This window comes from Nelusetta ayraudi, unplaced genomic scaffold (assembly GCF_046127955.1).
Source record: "Nelusetta ayraudi isolate G7.1 ecotype Tasmania unplaced genomic scaffold, CSIRO-AGI_Nayr_v1 ptg000070l, whole genome shotgun sequence".
Lineage (NCBI taxonomy): Eukaryota > Metazoa > Chordata > Actinopteri > Tetraodontiformes > Monacanthidae > Nelusetta > Nelusetta ayraudi.
Genome location: NW_027466120.1, coordinates 6,483,287 through 6,505,180, shown reverse-complemented (window position 1 = coordinate 6,505,180; position 21,894 = coordinate 6,483,287). Strand labels below are relative to the sequence as shown.

At 48.3% G+C, this 21,894-nt stretch overlaps 1 protein-coding gene across 5 annotated transcripts in view; it reads left to right on the top strand.

Moving 5' to 3' along the window:
* Positions 1-21,894, top strand: part of plekhg5b (pleckstrin homology domain containing, family G (with RhoGef domain) member 5b) — a 67,144-nt gene that overhangs the window by 43,638 nt on the left and 1,612 nt on the right. For all 5 annotated transcript variants that reach the window (XM_076041775.1, XM_076041774.1, XM_076041778.1 and 2 more), the window contains 13 exons: positions 380-546; positions 12,610-12,798; positions 14,053-14,217; positions 16,234-16,329; positions 16,539-16,739; positions 17,487-17,597; positions 17,703-17,852; positions 18,618-18,755; positions 18,877-18,996; positions 19,087-19,219; positions 19,316-19,431; positions 19,521-19,678; positions 20,787-21,743. In XM_076041775.1, coding sequence (XP_075897890.1) covers positions 380-546; positions 12,610-12,798; positions 14,053-14,217; positions 16,234-16,329; positions 16,539-16,739; positions 17,487-17,597; positions 17,703-17,852; positions 18,618-18,755; positions 18,877-18,996; positions 19,087-19,219; positions 19,316-19,431; positions 19,521-19,678; positions 20,787-21,743 — 2,701 coding nt within the window. The remainder of the gene's footprint in view (positions 1-379; positions 547-12,609; positions 12,799-14,052; positions 14,218-16,233; positions 16,330-16,538; positions 16,740-17,486; positions 17,598-17,702; positions 17,853-18,617; positions 18,756-18,876; positions 18,997-19,086; positions 19,220-19,315; positions 19,432-19,520; positions 19,679-20,786; positions 21,744-21,894) is intronic.

The window sequence follows — 21,894 nt, the reverse complement described above, 5'->3', positions numbered from 1 at the left end:
GGACAGATCTGCAGACTCAGGTCAGATAGTGGAGCCCAGAGTTCAAACTAAACATGTTGAAGCATCATTTAGCTGTTATGCTGTGACGTTAGTGTGTTGTTGTTTTTTTTTTTTTAAATCTGAGTTAAAGACTCTTCCTTCCTCTTAATTGAGTGCTTTTGTTCATCTTGATATATTTCATTATCATCTTTTTATTTCTATTCTCCATTATTACTGCTCTATTAATCTGTCTTTTTTTCTCTACATTTCGTCTTTGAATGCTGTGTTCTTTGTTTTTCAACTTGAGCGTTTAATCATGTAAAGCACATTGAGTTGCCTTGTGCATGAAATGTGCCACGTGACTAAAGCTGCCTTGCCTTTCTTTCTGCCGTTCTTGCAGCGCGGCAAGGCGACGAGCTGAAAGTGGAGCAGGGCGTGAAGGACCTGCGCTCCCTCAGCCTGCCCAACATGAAGCCCTCGCCCAGCCAGAGCCAGTACATCCTCACGCCGGGCAGCGAGAGGGTGGAGCACGGATCCCTGGGACGCAAGGACAGCATCGATCTGTTGGTGAGTTTGAATCCGGCCCAACAGGATTCGTCCCATTATTCCAGCAGGGCTGAGCTCATTAACACCGAACAACGCCCAGTGACTGGCGCTCTTTTTTTCTTGGTCACACCTTTGTTTTCCATAACTTCCACTGGTCCTTTAGCTCCCATGATGCCTCGGGGCTCTCGGGGCTGCGTCTGGGTAATCCCTTCGTGACCTCACCCGTCACATTACCTCCCGTCAGGAGGCTGCCGGTGTATTTTTGGTTTTTCCACCTCGGCCGCCTCCTGCCAGCTGTGCGTTTGTCTTGCACGCTTGCCAGCGCTGCTCCGCTGCTGATCCCTCCGGATCGGCTCCAAGGATGAGTTCACTCAGGAAAACTGCCTCCTCAGCACTTCCTGTACAGGCAGGAAGCGCTCGTCTTTCCTCTGAGAGACGTTGAAAGAAAGAGTGGGAGCGGGGCACGAGGCTGAGAAGTCTCTTTGCGACTTGACCGTCAGGATTTGATCACTGGGTCAATACATGAACCCCAACCAGTAGTAGTTAAACAGTTGTAGTTGGATAAAAAAAAGTTAACAGTTGTCTATCTTTTCCCTTTAGTGCAGACGTTTTGCTGCTTTGACCTCGGAATTTTTGAAAGCTTTAGGAAATGACATCACAGCTTTCAGTTCCAGTAAGACGCATCCGAAAAAAAACCAAATGGCTTGAGGTTAACCATCGACAGCCAAACCAGATCACAACACATCAGTTTGTGTATACAGTGGTGGAAAAAAATGGTTCTGGACACCCACTTGTGATACGTTGCATTAGGAGTCACTCTCACGTCTCCAGGTGGATTTTTCTCTTGGTCCAGTCACCCACAACCCAGATGCTCCCTTCACAGGCGTTTACATGTTTTTCACCCATCCAGGCATTATTAAGAGATCGGTTTTGTTATTTACTTTTTGTTTTGTTAACTAGTAGCAAAAAAAATGTGTGTCTGTCTGATTCAGCAACACCGTTTGATTTTTCTGCAATCATTTCATAGTGTTTGAGATTGTGTAACATTAGGGTTTTTGAATATTTTTTCCACTATATTTATAGTACTGTCCGGGTGACAACTGGGTTTTACTAATTGAACAAGATGCTAAGAATCACTGTCTTTGCAAGCGGTCATTGGTAAATAAACAAAAACAAACAAAAGAAGCAGAAGATTTTAGTTAAAATAGTTGTTTAGTCCCACACAACTAAGTGTGGAGTTGACATTTCCCAGGATCCTCGATCTTGGCCTGACCTCAGATATCGCAGGCGGGGCTTGAAGCAACAGTCGCTGATTCAAAGTCGCAAACGCCCAGGAGGCAAACCAAGTCCCACCGACAGGTGACGCTGCGCGAGCGGCCGCACGTGTAAACGGGCTCGGCCTGATGTTGTCATCGGGCCCGGGGGCAAGGACACAGGTGGGGCGGCCGCCACTGGAAACCAGTCACCCAATCCAGTCATCAAACTGAGACGTAAACACGACAGGCGGCTCGCTGAGGGAAGCAGAGCTTGAGTCACACACACACATGTCCTCTTGGCACGGACGAGTGTCTCACTGTTGGCTTTGAGTCAGCTGGGAGAAAGTCACTGTTTTGTCTGTCACAGCTGTCCAGGCTTTGAGAAGAATGATGTGAGGGTGGTGAGCTGTGGCGCTGTCCTCTGGGGGGCAGTAGAGAGCTGATTGTTAGATGGTCGCCAAAACAAACCTGCAGTGCAGCTTTCAAGCAGTTCTGAAGCTGCACTGAACCTCAAACCATCTTTTTTTTCAAAGTGGGGGGCCGCTAGGGGGTCGCAAGTAATTGGAGAAAAGATACAAATTAGACAATAGAATCCAATTATTTAATCATTATTATTAAATATAATGTATTTAATAATACGTGAAATGATTGCCTGCCAGTCAAAAACATTGTTCATGATGTCGTGGGTTTTAACGTTTGTGCCATTTAGCAAAGGGATTTGCTCCTCAAACTGGCAGAATTGTGCAAAATCACAGGTTTATGACAAAGAGACCAAAAGTTGTGACGTCATTCAGCCCCATGAAACTACAGCTTCCTCCCCGACTTTATCAGCTGGAGACGCTGGACGTGTCTGAGCTTGGCTGAAGGTTCAGCGTGTTAAGTCTGTGGTAGCAGGTGCTGCGAGGCAGCCAGGATCGCATCAGCGCCTCCTTACATAAGAGTGACATAGGAATCTGCAGCGCAGCAGCATAAACACAGACATCTGGGATGCTGAAAGTAAAGACTTTTTCGAGTCTGTGTTTACATATTTTTTTTTAAATAATGTTGTATGTGGCAGCAGGTAGACGTTACTCACTTGAAGCGAAATGCACAGATTTTTAGCCCAGGGCCCCCAGACAATGAATTACAAACTGAAGGGTCTGCATGTGAAGCCCCACAGAGAGCCCACACTTTCCTGACTTGGAGCACCAGCACCAGTTACCGTCATCCAACAGGAGATCTACAGAGGAGCTCTTTTATACCTCAGTCTATTAAGATGTTAATAAAGGGTTAGTATAGAGACATGGAGGCACCACAGCCACTTTGATGTTTAGCTTTCTATAGCACATTACATGTCTGATATTATACTTTGCCTGATGTTATATCCTGTCTGATGTTGAGTTACGGTTTTGTTGTAGATGTATTTTTGCAGGGATTTCTTGTAAGTACAAGAAACAGGCGGATGCAAGACAAATTTCAGGAGGAATTCTGACAGTAAAAGTAATCAATAAATGGTTTTTCCTTAAATCCTGTGACTTCTTAATTTTAGGGAATCTACAGAGTCACAGACTAAACAGTCAATTAGCAACAAGACATTTGCCACATTAATCAAAACAAAGTAACGACGAGAAGCAGCGCCTTTGTTTCTCAAATCCGGTCGAAACACAAATGACCCGGAGTCTTGTCGTCGAACGCGGGCTCATTAAAGGCGCCGTTTTAAGCTGACTTGACAGCAGAGAACCCTGTGATCCGCTCTGGGCGCCAGCCAGTGTTTAATAAAAGCGCTGCGGAAGACAAAAAGGCTCCGCTCGGACATGTGGGCACCGAGCGCACTCTTTTGAGTCTCTATGGCAGCGGCCCCGGCGCTGGCTGCCCATTAAACCTCATGCATGCATGCATGCCTGCTTTTTATGGAAGCAAACGGAGTCAGGATGTTCGCCTAGTGACCGGATTCACGTCCTGGCAGAGGCTCGTGCCAGCCGGGCTGCGGCGGGGCCGAGTCCCCTCCCCTCTCACCCGCTTTCAAGTTTTATCACCGCGCGGCGCAGCATGTTACATGTTCCAGGCTGGACGGGGCTGCTTTGATGATTTGGACCGGTCGATCGGTTTACAGCCCAAACGTTCTGGTTGGTGGAAGCTGCATTCCGAGCTGACTGATACACTTGTTGCTCCATTCGCGAGCAACACACTTTCTCGCCCTCCATTATCATATCAGCACCATATCCAGTCACCTTTGAGCCCGTTTGATAAACTACTTAATACTGCTTAATTTTTTTATAGCAAGATAACGTTCTTACCACCCATCCAGTTGTATATAAGAGTTTGGGTTTTGTCTGATTCAGCCACACTTTTTTGGATTTTTCTGCAAAACATTTCATAATATCTGAGATACAATTGTGTAAAATTGTGGGTTTGTTAAGTGTTTCTGAATATTTTTTCCCTCTATATTTATTACACAAGTGACAGTCTGGCGTTACTATTTAAACAGTGCTTAGAAACGCTGTGTTTACAACTAGCCACTGGTAAAAAAAATAATAATAATAATAATAAATGGATAAAGGGATGCAGTTTGGGGGAAACAGTTCTTGAATCATCCTCCATGCTGAGGGTAGCTGCCATAGATTTTCTTTGGTGGCATTGGTGAGGTTCTCCCAGCATGTTGGATGCATTGTAAGGTGAGAAAACTCTTGTAGGACGTCAACTTTGTGCAACTCAGTGCACTCAGTGCACAGTGACAGTGACATACCGCAGTATTGCTTCTCAGAGCTAAAGCTAAAAGTTGGAATCTCCCTTTCTTCAGTGGCATCAGTGACTCATTTCCCCGTGTGGCTATTTACTGGTCTGGTGTCTGGATGCTTCCTGAGCGTCATGATATTCATTGCAATATTGTGCGAAAAATGAAACTAAGCATATTAGGAGTAGGCAGAGAATTGTTCCCACACGGCCGTCGGCCCTTTGGGAACCGGCGAACCTCATGTTTCCGAGAACTGAAACCGCGGCCTTTTACAGTTGTCATAAAGATAACCTGGCAGTCTGGGAATTTATGGTTTCCAATAAGCGAGCGCAGAACCTTGACACCGCTCTATGACCTTTTTTTATAAAACACACAGCCATCAGTTGCCATAGCACGCAAGATACAGCACCCTGCTTCCCTGCGCCCGCACACACACACCCTTCACCGCTTCTGCATCAGGTTAAACGCAGCGAAAATCAGGAAGCAGTGTATGTTGATTTCACAGTGTTTTTAATAACCAAATCAAATAAATAAATAAATAAAGAGTTCTGTCAGGGAGTGCATCCTACTGGCCTGCGTCTGCTGTTACTCCCCCACACGTTTTATATTTAAATTCTTCAAAATCCACCTTTCATGAAAAGCATATTTACATTTATTGAATGTGTTTTTCATTGTTGTGTAATTACATATATTTTGCTCAGCAGATAAAGTGCACAAGTAATGACTTTTTGATGTCTTCAGTATCCATCTGCAGTGTAGAAAGTTAAAGATGAAACAAAAAAGTTGCATGAGAAGCTGTGTCCAAACTTGATGTGCATATTGGTATTTTTTGGGTGTCGTCATGTGGCCTCAGTGGGTCAGTGACACTGCGGTCCAACAAGCACCAGTAGAGGCTTGGCGGCACATGTTCACACTTGACCTCACCCGACGGTGTTAAGACTGTGTCATGTGATCGGCACCCTCTGCTGCTCACTGCCAGCGACAGAGACACTGGTTTAAAGTCTCAGATTGAAGTATTAAATAGATCTCGTCTGCGTAGATGATATTGTTTCGTGTCAAAAGCGAGAGTCACTGATGGGGACAAACGTGTGACCCGCTCATGTTGCTCCACATTATGATCAGCCGGCGGTTAATTGGCTGGGCTCCTGTGAGTGGCTCACTGAAGCCAGACTCGGCAGAGTTGAGCGCTGTGGCCAAAACATGGCGAGAGCAGAGAGCGCACGCAGCCCTCTGATTAGGAAACTACACGGGGTGTTAATCTTGGACATTGACAGGATTCCCGGCGCCTTTTCCTGTGTCTAACTTCCTGCCAGGCTCAGGCCCCTCTGAACCGCTTAACCCAGCTGCCGCAACGGCGTTCCAGGGCGACGCTGCAAACGCCACTTGGTGCTCACAAAACTTTGGGACGACCGTTGTTCTGCACGAGCAGAAAGATTTTGTCTTAGTGAATTTGAAACCACAGTGTTTTTTGAGGTTGTGTATGAATGGGGCCTGCATGTGAAAGTAATGTATATAATGGCCTGCTTTATAGGTAATCTATCACCAATCAATATTAGCAATCAAGATGTATTAGTGGGCTGTTGTCCTTATTGTCTGTAAAAAAGTAGGTCACAGGTTTGTTAACCAGCTTTTATTGACGACTTTTAGTCCTTCGCTTCCCATCAATGATCTTTAGAGCAAACAAGCCATGCGATCGAAAGTCATCCCGAAATGAATATGGAACACAACCTGTTGACCGTTGCATCTGAGTTGGCCTTGCACTGGGAACGTTAGGTTTGGGTTTTGCGTTAAATGGACTTGATTTGAGAGAGAAAACATGAGCTTCTACTGCAACTTATACAACAGGGCAGTATTAACACTTGTGATCAAAGACTTGTAATCAAAGATTTTCCCTGATGAAGTACCAGGTAGGATGGCTTGAACTTTTCAGATTATCGCAGTTCTTGCCTTGTCTGCCTTATTTGAACTAGTTTGTGTCTGAAAAAGTGTTGATTTAGTTTCTCCAAGCTTCACTTTATTTGTGTTTGACTTTGGGAACAGAGAACGAGTACAACAAGGTCCGGCCTTTGTGTAGGTGTGTTTTCAGATGAAAATATGTAGTAGAATGCGGGGCCTGTCGGTAACAAATGAGTCAATTGAGGAATAGCTGACGCTAAATATAGGGAACCCGTCAAAAGAAACGTTTTCCCAGAACTTTGACTCAGGGACTCATTTTACTTAAGTGAATAAATTCCTGGGAATAAAAGTTCATGGTAATCTTTGGTGGAAAGCATAACCAAGGCAAATAGCAGTTGGATTGATAGTAACAACAAAGACCAGCTGCACTCATAAAGAACGACTGAAGCGAAACAGATACTTTGCCTCGGGGCTGGAAGTGCTGGTTTTGCGATATATCCGTGACTGTCGTGTCGGCCCTGCTGTGGAAACACGGTCGCTGACGAAAACCCCAGAAAACTCCAGAGTGTCTCGTCCTACTGGAGGTTTTCTTTCTTTTTTTCAGACTGAAACCGAAACATGCGTGTGGTGACACACCAGAGTCGGGAGGCTACATTGTATTGCTGCGGCTACCTTGGCCTCATACAATGTGCTCTGTTTGGGAAGGAAGGCGGAAGACGTCTGAGGCACTTTTCTTTATTCATTTCCTCTTATTCAAAGTGGCTTCACTCGTCATGTTGTAACACGCACCCACCACCACCACCCAGTCGCCTTCTGGCTTCTCAACAATTGTCTGCTGGCACAGAATCACTTTGAATGACAAAGGCTCAATCAGCCGAGGAGGCCGGTATAGTTTGTTAATAGAGTGAGAAATGTCAAGTCATTGAGCTGAGGAAGGGAAAAAATAGGTCTTTGGCAGACGTGTCAGAAAATCTGGTTTGAGGTTTAGCTTTAATATTCTCAACGGCTCGTGAAGAGGGCAGCGTTTTAACCGACAATCAACGAAGGGATTTAGGTGCACACGGTGAAGGTTGACTGGTGTCCGAACTTGCGAGGACGATCCATAGTTGATTATGGCAGGCGGGCCCACGGACAAAATGAGGCAATTTATACTTGATTTAAAAATGAACAAATATAAGTTTACCTTAGAGATGTCCGATAATATCGGCCTGATGTCAATTTGTGGAATGCATCTAGTTAGGCATCACAATAAAAGTAGGTAATGTGTTAATTCCACAACGGGAGATATGTAATGTGACCTAAAATTAAGTTTTGGGGGATAACTGCTGCATATATTATAAGTCACGGTTTTATCGGAATCGGAAATTAAGCGCTTGGACAATATCGGCATATCAGATATCGGCATAAAGTCAATATCGGACCATATTTCTACATATTTTCTACTTCAGACATAAATAACATCGTTCATTTGAGTGCACTCACGCTACCTGCGTTCCCCTTTTGATCTGTTTGATTTTTGTTGTTTAACTTTGGGATTCAAGTGTCTCCCATATTGCCGTGAGAGCGTTTGGTGCCACAGTATCTTAATGAAACTTGTTATGTAAAGCCAAGTGCCGAGGGTTTTACTGTACGCTGTGGGAGGAGCTGTGAGGAGGTGTTACGTCTGTGTGCAGGAAAACAAAGAACTTCCCTGAAGGTGGAGATTATCTGAACACACGCCTTTATGGTTGCTATTGGTGTGACCATTGGCCTGCAGCAATCACTCAGCCAGCCAGCCAGTCAGTCAGTCAGTCAGCCAGCCACCATGCTCCACTCTGATCAGTGCTCCCATCTTCTTCCCGAATTGCGGATCATGGATTACTCCAGATTTGTGGAATAACCTCTCATCGCTCTGACATCCCAAACTTACTTCTTGGGCATTTCTGAATCTGTAAAGAAAAAGAAAAAAAACAACCTAAAAGATGGTTCGTTTTGGTCGTCTGACGTCTTGGCGCAGCTGGGACCTGCTGCACGACGACCTGGAGATGCAAGTGTCGCCTCCGCCAGACACAAAGCCGACGGCGACTGACTCTGAGGTGAGACGTCTGGCAACTCGACATCGTAATGAGCAGCTGTAGCTTAAAAAATATCTAGATCTACATATACACACATATATATGTTTTATTTATTATTATTTTTTTTTAACGAGAAACTTAAAAAAAAATGTCGGCTTTGTAAGAGCAGCTCTGCAAGAAATGAAAAGGAAGAACCTGCTTAAAAGAAATTATATTTTAAAAAAATATATACTTTTTGTGTCATGCTCAAAAGCAGTTCCTCTTGCGAGTGGAGAATTGTGACGCTGGCCGTGATCTCGGTGGCCTGTTGTGACCACTCGCTTCGCTTCGCTCTGCCAGAAGCTCGGCCTTGAAACGTGCAGCTCATGTTGACTAACTGACGGCGGCAGCGTAGGGGGTTCTTGTAGTTTCAGTTTCCTGGTGTGTGTATGTGTGTGTGTGTCCAGTCTCACAGTGGCGCGGTTTTTCCCACCGTTAATCAATCAGCTTGATCGAGGCGAACTAATCACTTGAGTAAAGAGAGGTTTGAGGGTTTTTTGGGGGTGTGCGTTGTGTTGTGGGTCTTTTGTCACCTCTCATTTTAATACAATCCCTCCCCATTCAAGGACCCCCACCCCCACCAACTGCCCCTCCAGGCCAAGGTTGACGCCACAGTCACCAGTGATAAGATAAGCCTGCGAGGGGCACGAGGTGGTTTTGATGTCGTTAACCAGCAGCGAGGTTCCCGCTGTCCTCGGTGCGGACTGACAGGTTTACACAGGAGGCCTGTGTGTGTGTGTGTGTGTGTGTGTGTGTGTGTGTGTGTGTGTGTGTGTGTGTGTGTGTGTGTGTGTGTGTGTGTGTGTGTGTGTGTGTGTGCGTTGGGGGTGGTGGGACCTTGTAAACCTAATTAGTCGAGCTGCGGTGTTTGCTTAAGCTGCCGTTTGAGTGTCTCGGAGCTGCAGCTCGGAACAGCGCTGGCAAACTGTGATTAATAGGCGAGCTGGTGCGTCTGCTGCAGATATAAATGGCTGCAGGTTCATCACTCCATAATGATATTACTGCAAAACCTACAATAGCAGGGGCCACTGTTGTGTTGCCGCCATATCATGACTTTAAATCCAGCATTCACAGCTGGTGATCCGGAAGGAACCTTGTATCTCACCATGAGCTGCTTCACCTTTACTGCTCCTCCAGGAGGCGCTGTGCCAACTGTAATCTGCCACTTTAATCTCGTGAAAATGCGCCCAAATGTGCCAAGTAAACAAAGGGTGCTTTCCTCTCGGGTCATTACCGCGCTTTTATTCTTTCCTGGTTTTGGACGGCGAGCTCGGCTTTGTTTGGAAGTCTGTGGGTGATCTTTGAGACGGCACGGAGAGAACGGTGGACTGGGGAAGACTTGGGAAGACTGCTGCTGGTGTGCAAGCTTGAAAATATGAGTGAGAATTTAGTCTGAATTAGCAGTTTGTTATTATTAGGTATTTGGCCTCTGGATGATTTAGCAGCTTACAGCACGGGGGGGCGGGGCGAGGGGGGCCGGAGGGGGAGCGGGGGGGGGGGGGGGGGCGTCTAAACCAGGGAAGTCCCTCCAAGCTCCACCCCTCCCCCCCCCCAAGTCTTCCCCCAGCCCTGCCTCCTCTTTCCTGCCCGAACACAATGAGACAGGATCCTCCTGGGTTGCCATGACTTCACCCCGGTGTCCGTTGGAAATGCAGTCGCCGACTGTTTGGACAGCAGGACGGGACTGAGACACGTCCCGGCTTCAAAGAGGAGCGCGGCGGGGACGCGGCACCCAGACACTCCACGCTCTGTGAGCAAGAACCTCCCTTTTCTGACATCTTCTGGAACTGGACAGATCCTGAGCAGGAGCAAAAAAAACCAAAAAGATCCGGCAGCTTCTGTGCGGACGTGGCTGAGTTGTTGCTGCTTGGAGGACGACTGGAGGAGGAGAGAGCAGCGGCGGCTGCTGCTCCCCCAGGATGGGCTGCCGTCCTTGAATCGGCTCGCAGGATTTAGGATGGTTTTTGTTACTTCTGACATGCCTCTGGCTTCAATGGTGAGTGCTGAGGGCAGCAGACCGAGCTTCCCAACTTCCTTCATCCACGTTGGTTGGTGTTTTCCTCCTCCTTCTCCTCTTTGGATGCGCTTTGCGTGCGACGACTCCGCTGCAGAAATCTTCATCTTTACTGGCACCTGTTTCACATTTCCAGTTCTCAAGAGCGCGTCGCGGTTAATCCCAGCCGGCCCGCTGTCTTTAGAACGAGGGTCCCGACCCCCCCCCCCCCTCGCCAACCCCCCGACCCCCCCAGTTGGGTCCACGGAGGCCGAGAGCTTCCTGACACCTGCGTCCTTGACCGGCCGCTCCACATTTCTTTTCCTCCACGCCTCTCCAAAAAAGGTCCCCAGCTGAGCCGAGGCTCTGCACTTTGCTGCGAGCTCTAGTTTTTCTTTTGTTTTCAGAGCCAACGTTGACTGTTTGCAGCTCAGTCACTCTCGTCAGTGGCAATCATTTAAAGCAGATAAAAGGGCCCAAAGTCTGTTTGAAAAGCTGCGGGACCCCCCACTCAGATTTACTATCTGGTTATATAACCGCGTACGGGCCACTTGTGTGTTTTAACTGGAGTGAAGTGGTTTCACAAAAACCAGTGGGCGTAGTGGGGGGGTGTTCTTCCTAAAATGGGGAAGCTGTACTCAGGACAATTAGATAAGAGCTGTTCAGTGTTTACATTTCTCCCTTTTACATAATAATACACGACGCAGCTGACGCACTAACCTTTGATAGGTTTGTCTTTGAGCTGCAATGATTTTTCTCCCACCACTCAGTCTGAGCGCGCTCAGTTTGACTTCTTTCAGGAATGTTTTTTCCTTTTCCTTTGCTTCCCAACTGCAGACACATAAAATGATTTCACCTACAGCGGAATTACAATTTGATAAGTGATGAGAATTCAGTGGTATTACTGATGTGTTGCAATTTCTTTTAGCGTGCAGCAGTTTTTCTCGTCTCTTGTCCTCCCTCAGCTGTCGCTTGCTTCAGGCGGAGCTGCGTGACCGTTCTGTTCTGCTCTAAACAGACGCTGGATGGGTTTGTGGATTCTTCCATTCAGAATTAGTTTGCGCCCGAGGCCGGTAGCTCGGGTGGGATCCTCTTTTTTTATATTTATTGTAATCTAATCCTTTGTTTTGAGTGGCTGCATTGTGAGTCAACAGTCAAGTGTGGTTGCATTACAAAGGAAGGAGACCACCGCTGCTGCTGCTGCTGCTGCTGCTGCTGCTGCTGCTGCTGCTGCGCGGTGCAGTGAGCCACCGCGAGCCGCTGCCCTGATGAATGTCAGGAAGGGAGGCGACGTGAACTCTGTTACTGCGACTTAAATAAGAAAGTCGAGTTCAGGAGCTGTCATTTTTTTAGTGTTGTAATTTACCTACATGTGAGTTTGATGCACTTTTTAATCAAAAAAATATTTTTGGGGTGGAGGAAAGAGGGAAGACTTTCAATCACCTTTATCTCCAGCAGACCTGGCAACCATTAGTGAAGGTGCGTGCGTGCGACCAGGAGAGGAATTTTGTTGGAACAAGTGCTCAGTTTCAGACCGAGTGTCAGAGTCCTGGAATGTGCGTTCCTTGTCACTATGTTTGATGTGCGCGCGTGTGTGTGTGTCTGTGTCTGTGTCTGTGTGTGTGGTAGAGGGCAGTGGGGGGGTGCAGATTCCTCACTCTTTAACGGCAAAAACAACTGCTTCCTCAGATACTGCGGCGGCTCCTGTTTGTTTTGCCTTTGCTGCTGCTGCTGCTCGTAAAGTGGACAGCGACTGCACGGGGCGCGCGGCTGGCGGTCCGCTGACAGGGGGACAATGGAGCGCCGGAGACAATGGGGGTCCCGGGTCCCGTGTGGTCTCGCCCAGCAACCCTCACCATTAGCTGCTGGTGATGTAACGAGCGCTCCCCGCGAGGAAGTGACAGCTCTCCTGTTTGCGCCCGATGGGCCGCTGATGTCACCGCTGGTGCAGAATTCCCCCTCCGACTTCCTGTTTGTCCCGTGCTTCTGTATTCCAAGCGTACCTCTGGAATCTCCTTGTTTTTTCCGGCAAGAATTCCTGCCAATGCCGGCTGTGTGTCCCCCCCCCCCCCCGTTTGTCACCTCTCATACGTTAAGACGTGACTAAAGGACTTTCTCGCCGTTGTCTTTCAGGGTCCGTCGCGGCGGAGGAAGAACATACCAGAATTCCTCGGCGAGACAAATATTCCTACCCAGGATGTCCTGGTGCAGCTTGGGGGACCCCTGCCCAGCGTCGGCACCGGGCCGGACACCTGGAAGAACCGAGCCGCCAGCCGCTTCAGCGGCTTCTTCAGCTCCAGCGCTGGAGCAGGACCCTTCAAGGTAACCCTGGTCGTAGTGTGTCAGCCGTGCTTAAAGAAAGTGCAGAAGCTAAAAAAAGATGGCCAGACAAAAAAAAAAAAAAGGCTAAGATTCTAGTAGCAACAGTAGTGGGAGGTCAGAAGGCCTCGTCCCAGGAGCCCCTGCTGGTGAGTTCATTTCCTCCACGCAGCAACTTTGGATGATGGGAGGTGGGAGTGACGACATCGTTTTCACTTCAGCTCTCAAAACTTTCTGAGAAACGTTTCGAGCTTCCCGACTGACGCCCTGCAGGAACCGCCGCACCGCACCAATCAGGTCAAAAGGCTGCAGGTCTCTGCCAACAAAGAGGGAAGTGTGGCAGATGAGTGACGGGTAGCTGCCATTGTCTTTCTCACGTTTGACGCACTGACCCGCATTTCAGTTCCAGTTGGCGGAAAAACAAGTTTTGATGCGTCTCAGTTTCAAGAGTCTCGCTCTGAGTGCAACGGGAAATAACAAACCTCGTCATCGGCCGTCGTGCTGCTGCAGTTCAGAGACACGACAAACCAGGGCGACGGTGACGTCTTGCACTGCAAGACTTACACGCTAATCTAACACTTAAAAAAAAGTGAACCCTAAGCTCTGCTGCGTTAATAATAATGTCCCATTACAAAGCGCAGGCTTGCGGACGATCGGTCTCCCTGCAGAGGTCGCGACCTGCGCAGCAGCCAACGTCAGACTGAGACACTATCTGTCACTCAGCTGTCACTTCTCCATTCACACCAAAGAAGTCACCAGAAGCCACCCAGGGCCAGAGACCCTTGACCGGGACCTGAACACCCTCATAGTGCAGCCTTGACCCACTGCCATCAAACCTCAGAGAGCAGCGAACAGGGCGGCCGCTCTCTTGTACAATTTGCCACCGCTGATGATCTCAAAGCTGCCCCAACACCACCTCACCCCAGCCAACACCACCCTAGACCACCCCCCCCAGCCCCCCACCCAGCCATCTATTGTCAAAGTGCTCTCAAAGCACAGAGCTCATTTTCATAACTACATCAGGCACCGCGAGACGGGACAAAAGGTCGCGGCCAGCAGTCCAGTCAGCGGCGCATAAAAGACTCAAGGCGCCGCAGAGGACGGGATTATCATGCAAATGTCTGGGCCACTTGTTTGCTTTACAGTTTGACTGAATCAATGAGGCGGCGCATGAAAGGAGAGGAAGAGCGTATTAAGTGTGTTTTAAACTAATTAAGCGCCTCTTTTGTCCCGCGTCTTGTTTCAATCTCATCTCAGGAGCTGGAGCAGCTGCAGAACAAGCTGCACTCGTACACGCTGCTGGGGGAGCTGCCCAAGGTGCCGCGCCTGCTCACCTTCCACCACGACTCCTGGGAGGGCAACGAGGAGCCGGCCAACCTCACCATGGAGGACAGTTGGCAGACGCTGCTGGACAACTCGGAGGTGAACAAACACGGCGCCGCACCTCCTCCACATCATGCTCGCATACACTGCCAGTCAACAGTTTGGACTCACCACCAGATGAATTCAATGTCTTTTCTTTCATTCTCATGACTATTGGCATTGCAGTTGCTCACTGACAACTACGTATGAACACACATAGAATTATGGAGGAAACAATAAAATTGTAAAATAACTCAAACACATTTTATTTTTAAATTCTTCAAAATAGCCACCTTTCATAAAAAGCATATTTAGTTATTGAATGTGGTTTTCTTTGCTGCATAATTACATATATCTTGCTCATATATTTGATGTCTTCAGTTTCTATCTGCAGTGTAGAAAGCAGATTAAAAAAAAATGCATGTAAGAAGGTGTGTCTCTTTTGACTGGTAGTGTAGATCCGGGTTCAGAGGAACTGGTGTCAACGTGCATAGTGGACAGACACACACACACAAACACACACACATGATTCTGTTACTGGCTAACTCGGAGAGGAGGAAAGAAGGTGGGGGAAACGGCAGCCTGGACTGTGAACCATTAAAAAATCTCAGCTGACTAAATTCTGAAAAAGGCTCGATCAGCAATCACCTGACACGTGAGCGGCAACCGTAACAAATGCAGGGTGAGTCATGCACTTGTTATAAAATGGTTACTAGATGCCATAAATTTCGTAAGGTTGTAAGGCAGCCTTAAATAATAACATATAATTATATAACAATACAAATAACAAACGATCAAAGTGTCAAGAAATGCATTTCCCTCGCACAACGCTAAACGCAGCGAATGCTAGGTAAAAAAAAACACAATACAAAAAGCAATACAGCAAAGGGGAAATATGATCAAATAGGCATTCATATAGTCGCACTGTGCAAAAAAAAAAGTACGCACATCCATGAAAATAGGTGCTGGACTCAAAATGAATCGCAAGTAGATAAAGAAAAAGGAAGAGGCTGCACACTTCTGCTTCCTCTATCTGCATTTATTTGGCACATCCAAATAGCGACGTTTCCAGCGCAGTGCTCTTTCTCAGACTCAATTCTGTGTCTGCCTGAAGAGCACTGCACTCGAAACGTTGCTAAATAAAATAAATGCTAAATAAAATGCACGTAGAGGGGGCAGAAGTGTGCGGTCTCTTCCTTTTTCTTTATCTACTAATACTTCAATTAGCCCACGAGCCCAACATTAATACCCAAATAAGGCATTCTAAGGGTTACTTTACGGTTTGAAAAGATGATAGTTTGAATTCAATGATGTTATAAAAGCTCCCCTGCTTCTGTCCACCATCCAGCTTCCCAGTTTTCCCAGCTCCGCTCAAAAAAAAAGAAAAAAAAAACAGACCCAGCATACAGTAAAGCACCAGGACACTGCTGGCCTGCCTCGTGTCTCAGCCCTGGACTTCCTCGTCCTTTTATCACTGTCACACGGAGGCCTGCTCTCCTGTTTTATTTAGCCTGGCTCCTAGCAAGCGTTTACTGTAACACCGCCCGCGTAAATGCTGCCCGTCAATGAGTACGTGACTAATCTCCCACCTCAGCGTGCATCCCTGACCCCGACTGCTCTGCTGGTAACTTCACAATTTACCGTCATGGAGGCGGTAACTGGAATTACCAGGAAAAATATCTGGGCTCTCAACAGTCTAGAGCACAAACTGCAGCTGGTGCAGCAAAACACGCACGCACACAGGCTCAGAATGATCAGATCGCTGTTTGAATTACAAGCAACAAGACCGAGATTGTGGCAATCTGCGGTCGTAGTTGTTAGAATTCTATCTCGTGGGGATTTCTTTGAGGATGATGAGGTTGGGTATCATGGAAGATCATTTTTTGTTTTGATCCATCGGTACAAGAATTGCAAATACATTTGGAGGCTTTCCAGTTTTTTTATAATGTGCCCTTCCGAGTTCAACAGGATAACAGAAACACCCATTAGCTTTCAAAATCGTCAAAACTTGAATAAATGAAAAAAGCTTTTATTTTTTTGTATTTTCCCCTCCTAACTGCGATCATTTGTCTGCAGGCGCTGACAAGGCGACAGTTCCACCAGCAGGAGGCGATATGGGAGCTGCTGCACACGGAGGCCACCTACATCAAGAAACTGCGAGTCATCACAGATGTAAGTGCAACTGCAAGACACGCGACCATAACTCCGAGTGCTGCCTCGTTGCGTAAAAGAGGCACCAGCTCCTGTGTCTGAACCCTGGAGGAGGCGTTTACTGGCGCTCGGAGAGCCGCACGCCGGGTCAAAGACCCGATAACCTTTTGTGTCAGCGTCTTACCAGGCGTTTTTTTTTTTGTTTTTTTTTCTCCCTCGCCCCGCTGCAGCTGTTCCAGTGCTGGCTGCTGAACCTGCAGGAGAGCAGCCTGCTCACCGAGGTGGAGCCCGCCAAACTGTTCAGCAACATTCCAGAGATCGTCTGCCTGCACACCACCCTGTGGAACGAGGTCATGCGGCCCACCCTGGACAAGGCCAGGCAGGCACGGGCACTGCTGGACCCCAGGGACCTGTACGAAGGCTTCAGGACGGTCAGTTGGAAGCACAGTGCGGAGAAAAACAAGCACAATACTACAATAATTACGTCAAAAGTTTGGACACATACTTCTGATTGAATGGTTTTTCTTCCATTTTCATGACTATTGACACTGTAGATTGTCACTGAAGCCATCAAGACTATGAATGAACACATGGAATATGTATTAAAGGAATTCTAAGTCAAGTCAAACAAAGCAGGAGGAAGGAGTGAAATGTGAAATGATGCCATTCTGGGGTTCTAAGGTGTCTACATGTGCAATATCTACACATTGCATAACTACAAAGCACCGTATTATGCAGAATCGGTGTTTCCCAGGAGTGACGTGTCCGTGGTCTGTCTGTCTGAACCCGCTGGAGAGCAAAGTCCACTCTCTTTTTGCCCACTTGACTTTTCAGAAAGCGTGCACTACGCATGCTTCTGGAAACTGGACCCTTGTGATGTCACAGAGGGCACTGATGAAGTATCATCAAGAACATACACCTAACCAGGTGTCTTTTGATTACACATGAAAGACACAACAAAGCATGATTTTAGCAGAAAGCAAAAACTTTGCATTTCTTTGCAGGAGGATATAAACAGAGGGCCAAATATGCTGTTTTTTGGGGCTCTTGAGTGATAATAACGTGTGGCCACTCCCTTGTAGGCCAGCATGCAGAGTCATCCTGGCAGAACACGAGACCTTTAATTTTTTAACACAAGAGACTGCTTTCCTTCATGTTGCCTCTGCCTCTGTGTTCAGTTCGGCACCAGGTTTCAGCCCTACATCCGCTACTGCATGGAGGAGGAGGGATGCATGGAGTACATGCGCACGCTTCTCAGGGACAACGAGCTCTTCAGGACCTTCGTCACGGTCAGTTAGGAGCGCCTCTCTGCTCTGCCTCACTCACTCAACGTTCCCACTCTGGAGAGCGCTCCAATCACGCATCTTTGTCCTGCCGTCTGTCCGTCTGTCCAGTGGGGGGAGAAGCACAAGCAGTGCAACCGGCTGAAACTGGCCGACATGGTGGCCAAGCCTCACCAGCGACTCACCAAGTACCCGCTGCTGCTCAAAAGTATTCTCAAGAAGACGGACGAGCCGTCGGCGCGTGACGCCCTCAACGACATGGTGAGGATGGAGAACACTGAGTGGGAAATATCTTTTTCTTGTTTTCTGAGGCTTATACAGTCAGCACACGAAATGTATCCTATCACACAACAGTGTAACATCTCCTCGCCGGTGTTTTCAGAAAATAATCGCAAAGGGGAAGAAGTGAAGCCATTCACAATTTTTCCCCTCTGTCTGATCCTTTAAAAGTACAATGTGTGAAATTCTGCCATCTAGTGGTCAGAATTGCAGATTGCAGTGCTCATTCGCTCACCCTGCGTGCTTGCCAGTGTACTAGGGTGGCCTGCACACACACACACACTGGTTATCTCGTCCACCTTCTTGTCAGAAAGACTGGTTTGTCCACACTGGGCTTCCGTAGAAATATGGCAGCGCAAGATGGCAGCTAACTGGCAGCTAACAGCTAACTTGCTCCATGTACATTCTTATGTATAGATGATAACTGTTTTAAGGATAGGAAAGCCAAATTACATTTAGTGTACACTTTTATTAATATATTTACAGGCAGAAGAAATCATCCTCTACATACATTTAAATAAAATTGTTTTAATCTAAAATTTAAAGATGTAAGATTTAAAATCATATTTAAAAAAAAAATCAAAATGCTCTAACAATAAAAAGTATGTCATTTTAAAATGTAAAAACAAAAGTGTGGTTGATTTTAAAATTCTATCCATAATGTTTGCGTCATTATGAATTTACATTTAAAATAGAAAAATTTGCTTACGCATTTTATACATTTTTGTGTGTTTTTCCCTGCTCCAGGTGGCCATGGTGGAGGGCTTCATCAACAGCGTCAACTCTCGGATGCGCCAGCGTCAGGAGCGACAGAAACTGGCCACCGTGTCGGCTCGCATCGACTCGTACGAGGCAGTGGAGGGCAGCAGTGAGGAGGTGGAGAAGGTAAAACTCTCGCCGCCACCGTCGTCGTCGTTGTCTTGGACAAAAAGTAAGCCGCCTTTCGTAGACACGTTGAGGTCCAACCTTCTCTCTCTCTCTCTCTGTCGCGTCGTCCCTCCATCAGATCCTGAAGGATTACAACCACTTCGACCTGATGGCTCCCATGCGGGGAACGTCGGCGGAGGAGATCCGACAGCTGCACCTGGAGGGGGCGCTGAGGATGAAGGAGGGCAAGGACAGCCGGGTAAGTCTGACTGACGGACCGACGCCTCCTCGGGCCCTCGACTGGGCTGCTTTGCGTCCGAGCTGAGACGTGTGTCACCTCCTCCCGCAGGTGGACGTGTACTGCGTGCTGTTCACGGACCTGCTGCTCATCACCAAGCCGGTGAAGCGAGTGGAGAAGGTCAAGATCATCCGCCAGCCGCTCCTCATTCACAACGTCGTCTGCAAGGAGCTGAAAGACCCCGGTGGGTGCTCGCGGTCATCACTTCCCATCGCTCACATTGACTTGACTCATTGGTTATTAATAATTGATCCTGACTGGACCTTCTCCCTCCCCACAGGCTCATTCATCCTCATCTACCTCAACGAGTTTCAGAGCGCCGTGGCGGCATACACCTTCCAGGCCAACAGCGCCGCCCAGGGGCGAAGCTGGATCGATGCAATCTGCAACGTGCAGGTGGGAGAAGCTCACCCGCAACTTGGTTTTACAAAAAGGACGAGTGTGGGGTGAATCTTCCTCATGCATTTTGTTTGTTTGTTTTGTAGAACCAGCTCCAGAGGCTGCGCACCGAGGAGGTGCTGAGGCAGCAGAGCAACTTGAAGAGGAGGAGTTTGGAGCATCCCATGGAGGAGGAGGAGGAGGACGAGAGCAGTAACTCCACAGCTAGTTCCCCGTGCCTGAGGCACAAAGAGCAGCAGAACAGGTAGGAGGCTCGGCATGGAGCAGGGTTGTGACGAACCATGACGAAAATAACAAGGATTGAACTCCCACCGTATTGTGCACAGTCACTGTACAGAAAGTAGTTCTACCGCAAAGTTTGAAAGGGAGTAAGGCACATGCACTAGGACTGTTGCACATCAGCTGCAAGATGTGAAGATTAAATTAAATCTTCACATCTGCAGCTGTGACGTGTGTTGCAAGGCTCATTTGGCCACTAGGGGGCTGCAAAGTTCTTGAATTGTAACTGACCCATTACTTACTGTCAGTGTGATCTGGCCTGTAAATATCCTTATGATACATTGAACAGTTCAGCGAGATTGATTTGATTTTACAGCTTCACTGACTGGATGAGTTTGATATTTGCACGGCTCTGCTCATTGGCTGCTGGTCTCATGCGACCCAGTGGTGAAACCACAGAGCAAGATGAGCGGAAAGTAAAACACACTAACTGAGAGACTTTATACTTGTTCTTTTTTTGTATTTTGACTGGCTGATCACTGCAAGGCAAGAACAGCTGGAAGAATAGTAAGGTTAATATTCATATGATAAAAAGGTACAAACGGTGACATCAAGTGGTCACATCTTAGATTGCAGCACTCTTTCGCTCACCCTCCCTTTCCCGAGCTTGACTGTGAGCTACACAAACCCGTGTTCCCTCGTGTACACTACCAGTCAAAAGTTTGGACACACCTTGTCATGCAATTTTACTTTTTATCTTTACAACTTTCTACACTGCATAAAGAAACTGAAGACTTTAAATATACGAGCAAGATATATGTAACTATGAACACATTAAATACCTGTAAATATGCTTTTTATGAAAGGTGGCTATTTTGAAGAATTTAAATATAAAGCGTGTCTGAGTTATTTTGACACTTTAATTGTTTCCTCCATAATTCCATGTGTGTTCATACATTAAATTCATAGGATGAGTCCAAACTGTTGACTAGTAGTGTATCAATCAGGCCAAATTTTTACACACTGGACCTTTACCACCTTGACTAAGTTCAAAGTGCTGACTGTATAAACGCAGCCTCAGTGATGCAGGTCGTACCTGTGCGAGCTCTGACCAATGGAACCTCTCCCCTCAGCCAATCAGACGGTTCCACTGAGACGCTGTCAGTGGTGGACATGGAGGAACCAGGCGAGCGGCCCTCCGCCTCCAACTTGAACCTGGAGAAGCTGGACGACTCCTCGGAGGCGGCCCCGCTGGCGGGCAGCGTGGCGCTCCACGACGGCGAGGGCCTGGACCCCCAGTGCCGCTCGCTGTCCATGGACAGCGCGTACGGCACCCTCTCCCCCGAGTCCCTCCTGAGGGAACTGCGGCCGCAGCCGGGACAGAGCGAGGGAGAGGAGGAGGAGGAGGAGGAGGAAGAGGAAGAGGAGGAAGGTTTCCGGGAGCTCGAGGAGACGAGGATTGTGGAAGCAAAGGAGGAAGAAGAGGCGGCGGAGGAGGGGGGAGAGGGGGAGGAGGAGGAGGAGGAGGAGGAGGAGGAGGAGGAGGACGTCTCCCTGGGCTCCCAGGTGTCGGTGGTCCAGTCCTCCAAGCCTCGGCGGTGGGCCCCGGTCCAGCCGCGCCTGCCCCAGTCGCGCTCGGAGGACAACCTGCTGCAGCGCTTGGGCCAGCGGGCCCCCATCTCACACACGCACTCCCTCAACGCCGACGCCGGCAGCCAGCAGCACCGCCCGGACGCCGCCGACGCCGTCCACAGCCGGAGCCTGTCGGAGCTGGACCACAGCTGCCCGGAGTTGTTCTCCAGCGCCAGCGACCCGGACACCACCGCTGCCGACCGCACGGACAAAGCCGGCGAGCCACCCTCGGAGCCCCGGGCCAGAGAGTCGGAAGGGGAGACGGCCTCGGCGGTGAGCGTCGACGCAAAGTCAGCGGCCGATCCAGGAGGAGAAGGAGCAGGAGGAGAAGGAGGAGAAGGAGGAGGAGGGTCCCTCAAGAAGAGGAAGTCCCCCGTCCAGCAGCACAAGAAGCTGACGCTGGCACAGCTGTACAGGATACGCACCACCTTGGTCCTCAACTCCACACTCACGGCATCGTAAGTCAGCCTCAGCTCTTTTTTGAAAACTGTTGCCTGCCAGGCCCGCCAGACAGAAGGGTGTAAGAGACGAGGCAGAGCCAACACTTAGCTGGGGAGGGGTTGTCACTGGGAGCGCTCTCTGTGCCCTTGGTGACATCATACTTGCTTT